The following is a 19,850-nucleotide window of genomic DNA, read 5'->3' as shown; positions in this document are numbered from 1 at the left end:
AGTTGTGAGGATTTTGTGTTTAAAGACTTTTGGCAGGTGAAAGCCCCATCGATTTGAAGGAGAAGTGAGTTATTTTGCATATCTAAAGATTCTTGTCTAGTGACTAGGTTTTGAGGGTTTTTACCCATTTTTTGGCTAGCGTTTTTATTTTGGAAAATTTTTTGTGGGGCTTCAAAGTATATAGGCCCTTATTAGGCATCGATCTACAAAACCCATATCGCCAAATATGGACTTTGGGCCTAGAAGAGGAAGCCGCTAGCCTTAGAGGTTCTTTCTGCTATAGCAATTGGGATTTTTCTGGGCAAATTATTTTATGAAGTTGTTTTGTAGGTGGATTCTTGAGTTTAAAGGCATGTTTTGGTGTTTTGAGGCTAGTTTGGCCTAGCCTCATGGGTTAGAGTGTTGAATTTCCACTACCTTGGGTCTAGGTTAGAGTATTAAAATCACTGACGCTACCAAACCAAGAATCTCAACCATAAGATCCTTTGCACAACGGAAATATAAAGCAGTAAATGACATATGCACAATATACACAATTTTAAACAAAATTGTACAATAATGTACAATCACCAATCTCCATTATATTAAACCAAATATGAATAATACAACAGCCTATGGTATACAAGATACAATGACAAACGTCGTTGTAACTTCTATGTTGTATCTTGACTTGCCGGTCCTTCGCTCCCGTTCTGTTCACTAGTAGTGCCTTAGTCCATCAAGGCATCTACACATCGAGACTTCAAGAGGGCTGCCCCCTATCACTATTGCAAGTCACGTTTGCTACAATGAACACAGGCTCATCAAACTGCTCTCTGGGTAGGCCTAATTCCCGAGCTCCAATCTGCCAATCTAGCAGTCACTTTCGTCCATCAAAGTGCTGCACATAAGGCTGTAATACTTCACCCAATCACGCACCAACAACGTCCTTCTTGTTTACTGCTCTAGGGCTACTTTGGGTAGCCAACTCGCTGCCCTCCAATTAGCTCTATGACACCCAATCGACTCACTGCTGAATCTGCTCCTAATATGACACTTCACCACCTCAAAATGTCATATACATGTCATCAACAGGCTGCTCACAAACTGATCCAATCCGGTCACTCCTTGACCCAATACACATCACAACAAAACACTCTGTCACTGCATCACAACTCCGTTTTGCCCTCCAGATCTGCGGCCTTATCTTCCCAGCAATCCGCACCCAAGACAACCCTTAGACAACCCTCAAATAACCCTTAGAGTTCCACGCTGTCACCTACAACAAACTGAAACCCTTATGCTGTCCTTGGCTCCTCAATGTTGTCCCTTGTAGCTCCTTTGCTGTGGCTAAGCCTCACGAAAATTTCAGAGCTCCTTTTGGTGTGTATTGCCCAATCTTGGATTCTGTAAAACACATCTCTTCACCTCATATTTATACACATATGAAGGCTCAACGAATTGATGAGGAGACCCATCTATTGGACTGCTTTTACACCAAGCCTACATGATTTGGTAACCAATAATTACTAGTCAACTTCAAAAATTCATTTCTCTCTAATGACAATTTGGATTCATATTATTCTCGACGCGTTTGAATCGCATCGTCGAACACTATCATCCTCCTCCATCACATGTCGTACCCCCATCACTGTTGTGACCAAAATCACGATGGGTGCAAAACCCCACACTTGGGTTCCAAGCCCACAAGCTGCCCTTGTGGTGCTTTGCCCTCCAAACCTCGAACCCTAGGGCTTGGAGTACCTCCCAAGCTACACAAATCAACATAAAGACCATTATTGGCCTAGCCATTGGGTTTAGAGGGCATTCTATAGCTTGGATGTGGGGTTCTGGTGGTTGATCTATTTTATTTCAGACTTACATTTGTAGTTGCAGGTGTTGGCAAGCCTACAATTTGCAATTTGAGATCAAGATTAGCCTCATTGGTGCCGTGGCTAGCTAAATCAACCATTGGACATAGGCCTAGGGGCCTTGAGGGTTTGATCCCTTTCTTTACCTTCTCTTTCACTTGCTGCATAAATCAAATCAGATCTGAACATTTTATTGCAGACCTTAAATTCAAGAGAAACAAGCCTAAAAACACTCTAAAATCATCACATATTAATCTCAAGAACATTATAAGTGTTTTGGCTTTGTTTTTCATGCATTTATGTGAATAGATCTTGTCAAAAAGTTGCTGATCTCTCTGTTAACAATTGACTGATTTGAATATTCAGAGGTCTGATATAAATTTTAGAGATTTGATCTAGAGGTTTCAGTGGTCTTTTCCTAGCCTAACTTGTTCTTCTTGGCATTAAAAGTATCTGGATTTTCTATATCTGCATTTAAGAGTCCATATTGGCATATAATTGATTGTCATCTATTGGATAATAACCTACAACAATCTGAATTTCTGTTAGCAGTGGCAAACAAATCAAAGAATAAGCCAAAGTAACCCCTTAATAAGCTAATAACTCATATAAGGCATCATACTTTGATTATAGGGGTTTAATTCATCAATCTTGTTGATTTATGTTGGCTGTCCTATGTATTCTTGAGGTCTGATATATATTGCAGAAGTTTGATATAAGTGTTACAACAACATAATTGCTGATATATTGCTCTTAAAAACTCATCTAAATAAGCCTAATACACTAAGAAATCATCATTTTGATTAAAGGGTTGAATTGGTCATTAATTTTCTTCGTTTGCAATCAAAATATTGGACTGTTATCACTGTTAAAGAAGTTTGGTAAGATTTAAAGATCAGTCCCTAGGATCAAATTTTAATAAGCCTAACAAGTCTAATGGTCATCTCTCTAATTGCTAAAGGTCTATCATTGAAATAGTGATTTTGGGATTGCTATCGAGTAACTTGTTTGCTGATCTATAACAATGAGTTATTGCAAAAGGAGCTCTCTAATGTCTTAAGTTGCATTGGTATCTTGATAATAGTCTTGTCTTGACTTTCCTCTTGCATCTTTGCATCATTGCATTCACATCCATTGTTTATCACTATTAGCAATCTCATTTTGAGCTTGTCTCTATTGTCATCTAATGTGCTTCATTGGTTTATGATATAAGTGGTAACTTGCCTAATCACTGAATAATATTGCTAATCATAAGATAAGGTCTTGTTGACATAATTGATAAGCTCTAATTGGAATTGTTAATTTCATTTCACTTAATTGTTAGCCTTGTCTCATTAAGTGCTTCATTTTGTTCTTAGGTAACATTAAGTAGCGCAATAATAAGTAATCTCTTGATAATTGTGCACTTGTGTTTCACTGCATTTTTTTTTTTGCTTCACTTGGAATCAAGATATTTGTTCAATTGCTCTTTAAGTGCTTCATTTAATTGCTCTCGTATTGAAGATCACTAGAAGCGTGTGAATTTAAATAATTTATCTTATTGGAGTACTTAATCTAATTGATAATCTCATTGAAGCATTCCGTCATCTTGCATTTAGCTTCTAGGCATAGTCCTGTACTAATCAATTTACCTCCAAGCATAAGCTTGGTTGATAGAAAGATAGAACCACCTTTTCTCTTTTAGCTTGCGAAGGATAAACCCTCTTTGGTGATTAACACAGTGACCTTGGAGTCGTCAGAGCCACAATCTCTGCAGCGTCGGAGGCATTAGGTAGTTAGAACTTAGGGGGAGGGATCGTTAATCAAGCCATAGCTTGCATTCCCTTGGTTTCTCTTCACAACTTACTCTAGAGACTAGCCTCAAAACAGTGAGGAGGAAGGATTCACCTAATTGGGCATCCAATTTAAAATAAACCAAGATCCTGCATCTCACTTAGTTTTTAGGTGTTGCATCTCATATAGGATAGTGAAGCATCCTGAAGTAGCAACTGTTCATTCGGTAGCTTGGTAGATAATTCAATTAAGCAAGTGTTTTGACTCCATTAAGGCACTGGTCTCTCAAGATAACCTAATCTAATCATTAAGCTTGCTAAATTAACCAAGTTGCTAGGCCATTCAGTTGTGTCTCCCGGACTTGTTGGTTGCCAACGAGTCTTTTCATCTTCACATTTCATAGGGACTACCCCACATAGCCTGCTGTTGGAAGAAGGTTAGAATGGAGAGGGGGAGGATCAGAGTGACAACCCCCGCCCTGATCGTTGTCGCATCGTGCCTGTACAATTTGAGCGACAACACTTAGCATTAAAGTGGGGGAGCAAATCTTATTTTGTAATGACTTCTCTCCATGCCCCTGTGAGTTATTGGTGTACCCTGTACATGTGGCCATGCCACCATGATCCATTCATAGATATCATTAGTGTACTTCTAAGTTTTAATCATGGCTGAAGCCACACTTTATTCTTTCATTGTATTACAAGTTGTGGTTAAGGTTGACCTAGTTAACTTTGATATGTAGGCTCAGTAACGCTTGTAGGAAATATAATGGTGCAACCTGTACATGTAGTCATGTCCCATTTGTAAGTATCATTAGTGTACTTCACTTTATTCTTTCATTGTTACTAGGTGTAGTTAAGGTTGATCCAGTTAACTTTGATATGTAGACTTAGTAACCCTTGTGGGAAATGTGTCCCTATTTATGTTGGTCCATAGTCCTCTTGGGAGAATGCCCTACCTAGTATAAATTTACCACTCAAGCTTCATTTGTTAATCAAATTTTTTGATTATTAAGCCAAGGCTCTCTAATACAAGTGCTTTAAATCTGTGGGCACAACGTCTTTGTTATCTTCTGGTTGGCATATTTTCTCTTTTATTGGCATTTGTGCATCGCATGTATAGTGCACTCATGCTTGGGCATGTTCCTCTCTGGTGCACTTTTGTTTCAATGCTCACACACTTCTTTAGTGCCATTTCTTCTCTTTTTACTGCAGGTTTGTGGGTTGGCGTTTGGTTATATTTGATCCCCTTTTTCTGTTTGTGATTTCAACAATGATCATTGTGGGATGCCCATTTATGAAGACCAACATAACCTGGGTAAAAAAATGTGTATTCCAGTATGTTGTTGCGGTAATATATCCCCATGCATTGCATAATGTGAGAAACTGTGTACACTTGAAAATTGCAGTCTACAAGTGAAGATCTCAGTTCACATTACAAGAAATTGTGGCCACATGAGAAGAAATTCTGCCCTCACGAGAAAAACTCAAGAGACAAGTTAAAAAATAAGCATGAATGAGAAACACAATTCACTATGAAAAACTTCAATCCACACAAGAAAAATTCTACCTACAATAGGAAGAACCATGCCAACATTAGAAATTTATTCCCCATACAATAAAATCACTGTTGACACTGCCTATGCTGTGGAAATTGTTTCCCATGCTGCAAAAATCATTGCATACGTTGTAAGGTCTTTGGCTAACTGTTGATGCTGCATAAGTGTTTAAAAGATGTTAAAGTAAGGGTTTCAGTGTGTTTTAATTTTATGCGAGTATCAGAGTTGTGCGGGAGGCCTGCCTTTTTTGTTTTCCTTTTTGTTCATTGCCTATTTTATTTATTTATTTTCTAATATTTTTATGATTCTTTTGGAGATATGGCCAATTGTTCACAACCCACAAAGTATGTCTAAAACATGCTTTGATACATGTAATATTCCTAATTGAAAAATTTACAGTGATAACAAAATCATGCAAGACAATTCAGCATAAAAATTTTCAGTAAACACCAATAAACTAGAAATGCTCCCAAACACACCAAAATGGGCAATTTTATTATATATAATTGTTGGAGTACAATGTGAAATAGAAAGAGTGCACTTGGGCTTGCACAAGGCAAGCTACAAGCCTCAGGTGGTTGATATATCAATGCCCAACTACTGTAGGAGTTTATCTTCCAGAAATTTGCGTTGGACCTAGTAATTCTGCATTGCTGGCTGTGTTGAGACCCTGATTTGACCCCTCAAATCTGTCCATAAAATTTGCAAATTTAGATATGAGATCCTTGTCAAAAACCCAGAAAGTGTTTTCTCTAGTTTTGACGCTCCAAATTGACCCCAAATTCGCAACGCTTCTCCACCACCAATGAATTTCAGTCTGCAGGGATTTTTGTCTTTACAACCCTCCAAAATAGTGGAAAATCTGCCCTTGACTCCCTTCTAACTCCAACACAACAACCCAACTCGAAATACCTCTGACCAAGACCACCCACAACAACTCCCTCTCAATTATTGCGTAGGCCTGGGTAGTAACTGCATAGGGTCAGCAAGAGAAATTCGTACTGGTGAGAAGGGCTCACTTCTGCTATGCAATTATCTCCTCTCCTCTAGCAAATTCTGCAAGTAGTGTCTAGCAAATGGTGTGGCTTCTAACTCCCGACACCAACTCCCCAAAGGACAGCGAAGCTCCGATTCCGCGTCCTAGTTTAGCTCAGAAAATTCATGGCACTTGTGCTATGCCTCTCCCTACCTCCACAAGGCAATGGTAAAACCTTCCTAGGGTGGCACTCATAGTCCACCAAAGAGAAGGGTGAGTTTCCTCCTTGGGAAACTCTGGTGCTCAATAACACTTGTGACTTAGCTGAACAACTTGAGCAACAACAAAGTTTGTCAAATGATCAAAAACCCCTAAAATGAGAGCCTCACCTCCAATTTATAGCTAGCCATCCCTCATGCTCCTTGTGGGCTCCACCCATCAAATTCCCTCTCTCACCCAATTTGAATTCCTCCAAGGGGTGCGTATTCCCTTGGAGTGGCCCCTCTCTCCACTTACCATCGAATTTCTTGGCTTTTCTAATGTTTGGGGGTGGCACCTTTATAAATTTTCCTTTTTCACCAACTTTTCTTCAGTTTATATACCAAATATTTATTAATTGCCAAAAATTGCAAAATTGAGAATTCCCTTAGCAAAATTATTAATTGGGGACATGACAGTCCTCCCACCAAAATTGCTTGTCCTCAAGCTGTGCTTGAACAAGTGCCCCTCTATCAGCTTACCCAAATGGCTACTGCAAATGATACTGGGGTCCCAAATGTGCCATTGAGTCATCCCTGTCCCCAACACTCTCTTGTCATGAAGGAGTCCCTCGATACTAGGATTCCAAGTTGTCCTAGTCAACATGAAGCACCCGTTGCTCCACACATTGTGCAACTTGGTATAGGCCCTTGAAGCCCTCTGCATACCATCAGTAAAGAAAGCAACATGATCATATAAAGCCATGTCTGTCTCCCCATGCAGTTGCTCTGCTGAGTCATCCATCTCATGTACTCGAAGGGTGGGCACCGAAAGATACAATCCAACTCTCATGGAGATAAATACTTGCCTACACGAGCTTCCCCTGAACTCCCCCTATTGGTCATCCCTCCATGTTGGTGCAGTCCCCCATGCCACTGAAGAATCACTAAAATCCAATGGAAGTTTTGGATGACCTTCCCCTGTAGAAACCAACTCACCTCTATGGGTCGCTGAACTGTTAAGCACTGCTATGCCATAATCCCCTACCCGTTGCAGAAGGAACCTATCCTGCTGACATCGTGACACCCAGGTCATGATCGACTGTTCAACATGCTCGTACTGGACCCTCCACACTGGTAACACTTGACGACTATATCTATTTCAATCAGCGCTAGGACAAACCTGCCAGGGAAACTCTACAATGCTCGAGTCCACCACTCCACGTCTAGCCTCGATCCTGAGCAACAACCTGCCTCACCATATAACGAAGGTCTCAATGACTCCCCATGTGTCAACCTGGGAAAGAATTGGATCACCCTCCATCGTAACCCTTCCCATCGAGAAGTGGAGTGATCCACTCGCCAACTAGATTCCTGGATCCCCCAACTGTATTGGAGCTCACAACTCCCACTCCTCACGTGCCGCCGCTGTGTAGCACTGCTACCTGCCAGAACCCACCTGGACCTCATCTTTGACCCTTGTATGTATCCCATAGGTGGACCTCAAGTATCAGGACCTAGTCCCACTCATGCCAATCTACCTTGCTCCTGCCAAACTGCACAGTGAGATCTACTATCCCAACTCCCGATGATGCACCCGAACGCTGTTGGGAGTCTAGACACCCTCATGTAGATGAAGTTTACCATCCATAGTCCCTCATGCATATGTAGCACCTCAGATTGCCACACCAAAAGTGTATCATGCAACTCCCTAGCGGTTACCTCCCCAAGTGTGAGCGCAGGGGTGAAACATATGCTCCCTCAGTAGTACACCACACTATCCCTAAGCCAATATTCGTCAGCTTGTGCATATCGATGTGACCCCCACCATTTTGTGTGCCCTTTTGCTCAATCTCCTTCTCAAGCTCCTGAGATCTAAATTCCGGTCTCCACCAACAGAGACACACCCTGTTCTCACCCTCTAATTTCCCTCCTCTACAGGATGATCTCCTCCTTGACCTATGCTTCTCCTTCTCTGGCTCATCCAGAAAATGAGGCATAGTAGGACAACCAAATTGGCCATATGTATGGGCGTTGTACTGTTGGGCTGTGCGTGCTTGGCTTCTCTGCTGGTTTTGTACCATTTGCTACATCCCCTCTAGGACCTATTGGTTTTGACTCCTCAACTTTCATTTCTGCCTCATCAGCTCCTCCATGATCCCCTGTGTACTTTTCCCTTTCTGTGTCATTGGAGTGCCCATAAATTCACTAGTCACTATGCATGCATGGGCAAAACCTCCATGATCTTGCTAGCTGCCCCACATTTGGCCAAGATCATGCTCTGATACCACTGTAATATTCCTAATGGAAAAATTTACAGTGATAACAAAACATGCAAGATAATTTAGCATAAAAATTTCAGTAAACACCAATAAACCATAAATGCTCCTAAACACGCCAATATGGGCAATTTTATTATATAAGTGCTGGAGTACAATGTGAAATAGAAAGAATGCACTTAGGCTTGCACAAGGCAAGCTACAAGCCTCAGGTGGTTGATATATCAATGCCCAGCAACTGCAAGAACTTATCTTCCAAAAATCTGCACTGGCCCTAGTAATTCTGCACTGCCAGCTGTGTTGAGACCCTGATTTGACCCCTCAAATCTGCCCATAAAATTCTGCAAATTTAGATATGAGATCCTTGTCAAAAACCCAGAAAAAACAAGAAAGGGTTTTCTCTAGTTTTGACGCTCCAAAATTGACCCCAAATTCCCAGCGCTTCTCCACTACCAATGAATTTCAGTCTGCAGGGATTTCTGTCTTTACAACCCTCCAAAATAGTGAAAATCTCCCCTTGGCTCCCTTCTAACTCCCACACAACAACCCAACTCCAAATACCTCTGACCAAGACCACCCACAACACCTCCCTCTCAATTATTGGGTAGTAACTGCGTAGGCTCAGTGAGAGAAATTCGTATTGGTGAGAAGGGCTCTCAGCTCTGCAATTATCTCCTCTCCTCCAACAAATTCTGCAAGTGGTGTCCAACAAATGGCGTGGCTTCTAATTCCTGACATCAACTCCCCAAAGGATAGCGTAGCTTTGATTTTGCGTCCCAGTTTAGCTCAAAAAATTTGTGGCACCTATGCTATGCCTCTCCCTGCCTCCACAAGACAATGGTGAAACCTTCCTAGGGTGGCACTCGTAGTCCACCGAAGAGAAGGGTGAGTTTCCTCCTTGGGAAACTCTGGTGCTAAACAACACTTGTGACTTAGTTGAACAACTTGAGCAACAATAAAGTTTGTCAAATGATCAGAAGCCCCTAAAATGAGAGCCTCACCTCCAATTTATAGCTAGCCATCCCTCATGCTCCTTGTGGGCTCCACCCATCAAATCCCCTCTCACCCAATTCAAATTCCTCCAAAGGGTGCGTATTCCCTTGGAGTGGCCCCCACTCTCCACTTCCCATCGAATTTCTTGGTTTTTCTAATGTTTGGGGGTGACACCTTTATAAATTTTTCTTTTCATCCACTTTTCATAAGTATATATGCCAAATATTTATTCACTGCCAAATATTGCAAAATTGAGAATTCCCTTAGCAAAACTATTAAATGGGGACATGACAATACATCCCTGCCCAATTAGGGTGTGCCCAAGAACGTAGCAACCATTCATTTACTCAAATTGTGCTTGCTGAGGCAAGAGCTTGGCATACTTGGCATACTAAGGATTGCTTGGAAATTCTTGGGAGTATGGCAAGTATTGACTGGTTAGTACCTGATCAATGGGATGTAGATTCTAGAACAATATGGAGTTGAGTATTTGTCCTAGGGTTATACTTTCCGTACTTGGGAGTCATATACCACTGTATTGCAACTATGTCCAAGATGGAGATGCTGCATTTTGGAGGGCCTGTCTGTTAGCTTTGCATACCCATGTAACTGTGATGGAGGCAACATAAACCACTAAAGCAATAAACAATATTGAGCTGATTACTTGTCCTAGGGTTATACAGTTATACTCAGCATACTTGGGAGTCATACACCGTTGTATTGCAACTTCCGAGATGGAGATGCCCCATTTTGAGGGTCCTGTCTGTTAGGTTTGCATACCCATGTAATTGTGATGAAGACAACATAAACCACTAAAGCAGCAAATCAAGTTGTGTTACCAGAGACGTCTAGGGAGGAGGCCTGAAATTCCATTCAACATGTTGGAGATGGCAACTTTAGAAACTTCACCACTGAAACACTTCTGTGCCATATCTAGATTTTGGAAATGCCATACTAGAGATTGGAAACGAAAATTTGCTGTTTCATCCAAAGTCTTGAAAAAATTAGTGAACACTGAAAACATAAATGTTTCATCTTTGTAAACCCACATTTCTGGATGAAAATGGTAAAACATACATAAAACAAACAAAAGAAAAACCATGAAAGCAATTATTGGAAACACCCAGAATTTATGGGATTTTAAAGTTTATTATATTTCCATCATTTTATATTTTAACAATAAAAGTTAAGGTGGGAACCCCATTTCAGGATGTTTGGTGGTGGATTCAACTCCACTAACCCTCATGTAGAAAGTATATTTTTGGGTGTTTTTGATCTTTCAACATACTCAACGTTTTTAGCATTTCAATGTTCAAGATTTCTGTAAACAAAACCTAGTGGATCATAACTCCCACACCCCATGAGGCACATAGATGCGCAAACACTGTTATCTGATTATAGTACGATAATAATTGGACTCTCTAGGCTATTTATAGCTTCATTGTTTGTGTCATGGTATTTCCAAATTTGAGATTCATGGTCATATATATATATATATATATATATGCCACATAGATGCGCAAACACTGTTATCTGATTATAGTACGATAATAATTGGACTCTCTAGGCTATTTATAGCCTTAATGTTTGTGTCATGGTATTTCCAAATTTGAGATTCATGGTAATGAACATTGAGTATATATATATATATATATATATATATATATAAACAGATATGGAGACGAGAAGAAATGGATATGGGAAATTCCTAGAAAAGGTCAGATACGACATGGTGGGGAAACATGTGAAAATCAATGCTCCACCAAAGACTCCGGGACGGGGAGACGCGGGTGTGGGGAGACGCACAAGGGGGACGTGTGGGAGTACCCTCAAATTTTATTGAAATTTAGGGGGATGGGGGGACATCGGGGTATATATATTTTTTTTCCTTTTTAATATATATATATATATATATATATATATATATATATATTTCAAATTCATATTCAGTAATGAAAGCATAAATAGAATGATACATACATAATTGAATTAAATAATGAAATACATTGATCCATATTCATCATTGTTACTAATACATACATGATTCATCCATAAACCACAAGATTCAATAATGAAATACTCTGATCCATATTCATTATTCATTATTCACCATTTTAGAGTCTACATTGATTTAAAAATTAAATTCATCATTCATCATTCTAGATTCTAAATTGATTTAAAATTAAAATTCATCATTTATCATTCTAGAGCCTAACTAGTACTAAGCAAAATAGACTATAATAGATATTGAAATCTAAAGACTGAAATAGTAAATTGATATAACTAAAACTCAAAAACAATGGAGTGATGAGTCTAAAAGTCACTCTAAAGTACACAGAGGGCTTGATGCTCTTGATTAAATACTAATTCCATACCCTTGTACATGACAAAATGCAATGGAAACATTGCAATCCATCGAATCCTGAATTCGTGAAAAACTGTTAAGTCTGCTGGATTTTGAGTGAGAATAAAATTCTACTTTCTCCATATGAAATCCAATGAGGTCGGAACGACTCTCAAACATTTTGGGTCATTTGATGGTAATGTTAAAAATTTAAGTAAAATGATGAAAATGAAAGATAAAGGAGAATGTCACTTTTACTTTAAGAATTTAACATTACCATGAATTGCATAGTATTAGTAGGGAAATATGGTCAAATACTAGGTTTTCCCTGTCATAAATCATTGTTTACAAGCAAATTTAAGGGGGGACGCATAGCCCATTTTGAGGGGCGTCCCCCTTTTGGGGAGTCGCGTCCCCCACACTGGGGAAACGTCCCCCCTACGTCTCCCTGTGTCTCCCCAAGAGGGGGACATGGGGAAACTTTTCCCCAGACACCCCCCCCTTCCTGGGTGCGAGGGGTGTGCGCACCCGACCCTGGGGGACGCGTCCCCGTGGAACACTGGTGAAAATTCCAAACTAGAATCCTATTGCAGCGACTGGAAATTATTCTCCTAATTGTTAATTTAATTTAACAATTTATTTACTGTTTGCTACAACAAACACTGAATAAATCACAACGTGACCTACACAAATAAAACTGTGGAAGAATAAACGTTGGAAGAAATTGTAGCGCACACACATAAAATAACACAATTATTTTTGGACGAAAGTCCCTGGAAAAGCCCAACTTGGGAAAAATGGTGCAACAGCTGAGGGTTTTATTATTAAGCAGCAGTGAGATAATTTGAGTACGATTTGGATGTCGAATATTGGCAATCCTGCAGATAAAACACTGACAAAAATCTAGTGATGAAATTTCCTCACCCCACAGGCAAATCTGGGCTCTTACCACAACTCCAAGTGAGCTGTCCCAACTAGCTCTATGCAACTACTACGCCACCCTAGCGCAGTCCCTTTTGCACATAGTCTGAATCAACCACTCCTCATGCCGTATTTCCCTAGCAAAATCAAAACTGCCTCTAGAGGCTACTGTGTTGCCCCTGCGCCAACCTCTCTGTGGTTCTTTTGCCTCTCTCCAAATGCACTCATCGGATCTAGAAATCTTCCTTCGACTTCACTATCTCTGCCCCTCTCACACTGCTTCGATCTCTCTCTTTCTGGCAACTGACTGCTGCTACTCTAGAAATCGATTTGCTCAAAAATCGAACCTCTCAAGTCTCTTCTCCATCACTACATCGATCTCCTCTTATAATCCTTTGTTGGAGCACCAACGACCAAGATTAAAACATAATTGATGGCTAGGATCATCTTTGGATAGATCTGTGTGAGTTTCTAGATCATTCACGCCTTGACTTAATTAATACTGATTAATTAACCATATTTCCTAAGTTTAGACTTAAGAAATATTTAAAAACTGGTTAATAATTTAATTAAGTCATTTCTAGGCGGAATTTCCAAAAACGATTTTTGGGTTTTGGAGATTTCATGTATTTTAGCCTCTCCAGAAAATTTCAAGGCTAGAACACATCTGATGCTACAAAAATTAACACTTCCTCTTAGTGAGGAATGTGTTCTAGTGCTCTATTGCACATCCTTCCTCTTAGCGAGGAATGTGTTCTAGTGCTCTACTGCACATCCTGTAGCAACACCTTGTCTCTACATCATCTCCTGTCATGCTGCTGATGTCTGGCCATTTGCCGACCAACCATTGCGCAACTCTGATTTACGCTGCATTTGTGCTGAACTTTGTTGAACTGCTGCCAACACTGTGTTTGCATTGCAACTTCCTATCATCTGTTGCTACTGCAACTGCAACATCTGCCACTGAAAAACATCCAAAATACTGAATCAACTGTGATCAGCATAATGCACTTGTCACCTGAGTCTTTGACTGCTGCTAGTATCTGCACTGTCACTGAAGAATTTGCGTTGCTGCTGACTCTGCACTGTGCCAATTGCACTACTGCCAACTCTGCACTGTGCTTCCCAGCATCTGACTGCTACTAGTCTCTGCAACTGTCACTCTGACATATGACTGCATTAACTGTCATTGATCCATCCTGCTACTGAATACTGTGTGCCCCTGTAGCAAGGTAATTGATCCATGAGGTGGACTCCTCAAGGATCCTACCCATCTGTAGCGCTTTGGGGCTACAACACCAAATTTCCCCACCTTACTCCTAGAGGTATATTAGCAAACATGGTGAAGTCTTCCTGCAGCCTGGAGGATAGCCTGTCGATCTTTGCTGAAGTTGCCTGTTGGTCCTTCTTCTCCTCCTTGCCCTTCTTCTTGAGAGGACATTGGGTACTGTAGTGACCAAGCTCACCACATATGAAGCACTTGACCTTTGACAGGTCCTTCTTCTTCTTCCTCTGCTCTCCCTATCCTTGATTGGGACCCTTCGATGGGAGGGCCACATTCTCCTCCTCCTTCACTTGCTTCAATCTGCTGTTGCTGCCACTGATGGAACTCTTTAGAAGAGCTCGCCTTAATTCCTCTTGCTGCAAATCGGCCCACATCCTGTCCCACCTTGCCAAGGTATCTATGCCCAAGATACTTTGGACGAATACCTGCGACTCCTTTGAGACACTGTTGAGTGCCAATCACACTAGCTCCGTGGGTTGAAGCACTGCCCCAACAACTGACAACTGGTCTCAGACCTCTTGAACCCTGGTGAGGAAGGGGTCTATGCCTCCCCCCTTTTGCATTCGTACACACCTCAACTTCTCCTCTAGGTACATCTTCTGATGCTCGAAAGTACCCTAGTACAATGTAGAGAAGACATCCCACATCTCTTTGGCAATATCTTTGCCAACTATGTGAGAAACCACATGATCCCAGACTCCATCTAAGATCAATCGTTTCGCCCGTGCCATCTCCTTTCTATACTCCTTTAGGTAATCTGCGTCTTGGGGAACTACTACCACTACATCAATATATGTTTTTAGGCCATATTCATCTAGAAGGAAGGACATCCTTTCCTTCCAGATGATATAGTTGGAAGCCCCATCCAACCTGTCTTGATCACAAAGCCCAACAGTGGCCATCTCAACAAATGTCGAAAATCTCCTCTTTCCTTCTGCTCAACTGCTTCTATGCTATTCAAACTCCTTTGTGGAGTGAGAAGATCTGCTCGCAACGACTGCTGATTTGCAAGGAAAATTTGAACTTCTTGAGACTAGAAGTTCCCTGAGGAAAATTTTCCCTTTGTGTGTGCTCTTCTTCCTTCCACTCGATGCTGGCTTTGCTTTGGCAAACTATTGCAAAAATCACTGCGCCCAGTGAGAAATATGCTCAACGAAAAAACTGGGCTGCTCCCTTTGCCTCTGGAATCACACAATCTAGAAAGATCGAATTTTTCTGCCCCTCTTAGAAAAATCGTACTTCTTCAAGCAACTCAGCCTCCTGGCAGAATGACTGTGCTGACCTTGGGATTTTTGACCTGCTACCCACAATGAGCAGCGAAATTCCTTCTCTCTTTGTCTCTAAGCTCTTCGACTGATCAACTATGCTCTGCTACCATGTGAAAATTCCACACTGGAATCCTATTGCAGCAACTGGAAATTATTCTCCTAATTGTTAATTTAATTTAACAATTTATTTACCGTTTGCTACAACAAATATTGAATAAATCGCAATGCAACCTACACAAATAAAACTGAGGAAGAATAAACTCTGGAAGAAATTCTAGCACACATAAAATAACACGATTATTTTTGGACCTCAGAAAAACCCAACTTGGAAAAACCGGTGCAGCAGCTGAGGGTTTTATTATTAAGCAGCAGTGAAATAATGTGAGAACAATCTGAAGGTCGAATACTGGCAATCCTATAGATAAAACAATGACAAGAATCTAGTGAGGAAATTTCCTCCTCACCCCATAGGCAAATCCGGGCTCTGACCATAGCTGTGAGCTGTCAAAAATGGCTCTGCGCAGCTACTGCGCTACCCTAGCGTAGTCCCTTCGACACACAACTTGAATCAACCACTCTTCAAGTCGTCTGGTTTGCTGCTGTCTGGGAAAATGTCTCTCCTGGCCTTTGAAATCTCTGTCTAGCATCTGACACTGAAACTCGTCTTTCCCCAGCAGAATTGAAACTGCCTGTAGAGGCTACTGCTGTGCCCCAGCCTTTAGCCTCTCTGCAAATGCACTCACATGATTTGGAAATCTTCCTACGGCTTCACTGTCTTTGCCCCTCTCACATTGCTTCGATCTCTAGCTCTCTCTTCGGCAACTAACTGTTGCTACTCTGGAAATCGATTTGCTAAAAAATCGAACCTCTCAAGTCTCTTCTCCATCACCACATGATCTCCTCTTATAATCCTCTGTTGGAGTACCAACGACCTATATTAAAACATAATTGATGGCTAGGATCATCTCTGGATCAATTCGTGTGAGTTTCTAGATCATTCACGCCTTGACTTAATTAATATGGATTAATTAACCATATTCCCTAAGTTTAAGTTTAGACTTAGGAAATATTTAAAAACTGGTTAATAATCTAATTAAGTCATTTCTAGGTGGAATTTCCAAAAATGATCTCTGGGTTTTGGAGATCTCATGTATTCTAGCCTCTCCACAAATTTCAAGGCTTGAACACATCCTGAAATGAAAGTGGCTCCTCTGAACTCAAGTACAAGTAGACTACCCTCTTGCATGATCAAAGCTGCTTTAGATAAAATATCTGCTCAAGTGTTAAATTCACGGAAAACATGAGTAAATGAGATAGACTCAAAAGTGTCTTTTACCTCCACTTGATTCACAATGGCATTTAGACGTAGGTTCCAACATAGTTTTTAAAACCGGAATCGGTGACCGGACCGGTCCACCTAATGAACCGGTTTACCGACCGGAACCGGTCTAACCGGGACTGGTTTGGTCTAAACGAACCGGTTTTAGAAAAATACATTAAATAATTATTTTTTAATGAAAAAAACTATTTTTAAGATTTAAAACCATGATTCCAAGCCAATAGAGACAAAATATGCAAAGATTGCTCATTGATATACCATGTAAAGCCTTAAAGGTGAATATATCAAAATGGCACCGAGTGCAATACATATCATCGACAAAATACATAAGCAATGAGGCTCTAAATGGCCACTGGAGTGCAAAAATAAAGCCTACAAACTATGGGGCTAGTGGCCTACTACAAGACTTCAGTCTAGACTCTACATATATGATAATAGTAATACTATAATTGTGATCAACATTATCACTTGAAGTTGAAACTTCTCATGAGTCTCAGTCATCATGATCAAACTCAGTTGGTTGAGTCTCGACTCCCAAACTGTGTAGCCACAAACTTCTCTATTGGTTCAGTGACTTGAGTCTCAAACTTCTGAAGGTATTCTGCCCTAATATGCCCTATTATTTCATTTGGTGCTCCACATGGCTTTACATGGCCTCCTATCCCAGCCAAGTGTTGCTTGAACCTGTTAATACCCCCTCCTTGAATGGATTTTTGGCAATATTTGCAGATCATTTTGCCATCAATCATATCACAATGAGCCCATGCAGTATCTTCGGCTTTTGGAGGCATGATGACTCCCTGGATGGTAGATCATAGAAGTGAGAAGTTTATAACACAAAAAAAAAATTCATGGACAGCAGACTCAAATGAGGAATTATCAAGTGCAAATCCTTACCTGGAAATGCAAACTAGCTCCCTTAGCCTCCTCTTGAAGATGGCAACTCCACTGACAGCTACACACTTTCTCCAAAATAGCTCCAACTCCAACTCCAAGATGACTACTTCAGCATAAACTCCACACTCTCCAAGCTCACAAACAAACTCACAAACACTCACAAACACTCCAAATCAGTTGTGTGAGACAAATGAGAGTGAGAGGGGTCTCTTATAGCTTGGAGAGGGCCTTTTTGGAGGGAAAATACCTTTCCCTCCCCCCCAAAACCCCTAAACCACAAACTGCCTGTGCTTTTTCATAAGTTATGGTGGGCTTGCCATAAACCGGCCGGTTTAGGACGGAACCGAAACCGGCCGGTTCCGTCCTAAACCGGCCGGTTTTGACCGGTTAGGGCTAAATTTCGGTCACAAGGCAAGGTTAACCGGGTTTTTAGGCCGGTTCCGACCGGCAGGCCAGCTAACCGGCCGGTTGGACTGGTAATCGGTTTTTGTGAGCGGTTTTAAAAATTGGGGGTTCCAATACCATGCATGAAATATTACACAACAGTAAATATGAATACGTTCAAGGTTCCCCCTTGCTTAAGAGAAAGGTGTCCTTGATTCTTCTCTAAATAGGAAATTGTTGCACTAGAAACCCATTTAGCATCTGATGACAACGTTCCTTTTCATCCAACTAAGTGCGTTATAATTTGAAGTCTTCTATCTTTTTAGTTGCTGGTATCCAAAAATGGGAACAGAAGAATGACACCTGAAGATGAAATCCAAATTTGCAACTAAGGAAAATGTTCAAATTACCAAGATTATAAATGAATGGAGATGAATTTCTGCTTACTCTTAATATTTTTCTTTAAGATTTGTTAGTTACTACTACCCTTATAATACATAAGAAGTTTAGTTAGTTTCCCTTGGATAGGATTGTAGGACTTAATGCATTCGAAATGGATACCTTGTAGGCAAGTCGAACTGAAATTTTTCCTTTAGTTAGTTTATCAAATAAATTTAGTTACAAATTTGCCTTTTTCAGATTGATGATGTGATTGGTCAAGCGCAAGCAACCAGAAGTGTACTAAGCTCCCAAAGAACCTTGTTCGCTGAAATTCAGGGGAAAGTCAAGCAATTAAGTGACAGATTTCCAGTTATTCGTGGCTTGTTAGGTAACTCGCTCAATAATAATGGTTTGGTTTTCCAGTACTCTAACTTCTAAATTTTTGGGATAACCATTTTAGATCCACTTTCTGAGTTATGCAGGAGCCATCAAAAGGAAACGTTCCAAAGATACACTCATTCTCTCAGCCGTGATTGCTGGTTGCACGTTGTTCCTCATTCTTTACTGGATTGCTAAATGAAATCATTGATTGACCATATAAAAATATGGGTATCATCTTTGTCGAGATATGGTTTTGACATCTTGAATTGAAGTGTCATGAAAATGATATTTGGAAGCCAAGATTTGTCCATGTATTTTGTTAGGCTTTTATTCATTTATTAGTTTATGTTCCGAGTAACTGGACGAATATGCTGCCCAATACAGTAATCATCATTATATAGTTATTACAATTGGCAGCATATCGGCTCTGCCTACTATATGCACATCTAAAATTCTTTTGGTTGGTTTGTTCTCTTGTAAACATTCATAATATTGAGCCCAACTACCTATCATCGTTTGAAATTTTATAGCTCAATGATTAAATGATATGCAGTAATTTCTGTTCCTATCAGACTGAAATGCTCCACCACAGATGTCTACCTGATAGAATGTTGAATAACATGTTAATAATTTAAGTTGGTAGCATCAGCCATGGTTGACCAATGACTATCATATTTTTATTCAGATATGTAATCTGAAGATATCACCTAATTTCATACATTTTTTTTTACCTTTTAACGTATCGTATTGTTTTGCACAATGAAAAAAATGAAAACTTGGTCTCTTTGTCTTTTTGTTTGCAATGAAAACATTGTTTTCATAGCAACTTTCCTCAAACAGCCTACTGCATACTATGAAAGTTAAGAGGGAGTAATATTATGCCAGAGGTTGTGTTCCATCACCGGCATTTTGTTGATTATACATATTCTTATGGGTAGGGAAATCATGGAACAGGCAGCATAAACTAGATTGCAAACTTCCCAAATCTTTTGTGCACCCTCAGGCGTGAAGCTAAAGTCCGAAG

The 19,850-nt window shown here is 40.4% G+C and overlaps 1 protein-coding gene across 2 annotated transcripts in view; it reads left to right on the top strand.

Annotated features, from left to right (window-relative positions):
* LOC149263756 (Golgi SNAP receptor complex member 1-2-like) overlaps positions 1 to 19,392 on the top strand; it is a 258,445-nt gene extending 239,053 nt beyond the window's left edge. For both annotated transcript variants that reach the window (XM_089426661.1, XM_089426655.1), the window contains exons 5-6: positions 18,704 to 18,833; positions 18,928 to 19,392. In XM_089426661.1, coding sequence (XP_089282787.1) covers positions 18,704 to 18,833; positions 18,928 to 19,025 — 228 coding nt within the window. In that variant the 3' untranslated portion in view covers positions 19,026 to 19,392. The remainder of the gene's footprint in view (positions 1 to 18,703; positions 18,834 to 18,927) is intronic.
* Positions 19,393 to 19,850: the final 458 nt, after the last annotated feature.

The sequence above is a fragment of the Pinus tabuliformis genome, chromosome 6 (assembly GCF_031772625.1).
Source record: "Pinus tabuliformis cultivar Carrire ecotype Pingquan chromosome 6, CPIR1, whole genome shotgun sequence".
Taxonomy (NCBI): Eukaryota; Viridiplantae; Streptophyta; class Pinopsida; order Pinales; family Pinaceae; genus Pinus; species Pinus tabuliformis.
Note: the sequence above shows the minus strand (reverse complement) of the source record. Positions and strands in the feature narration are given on the sequence as shown.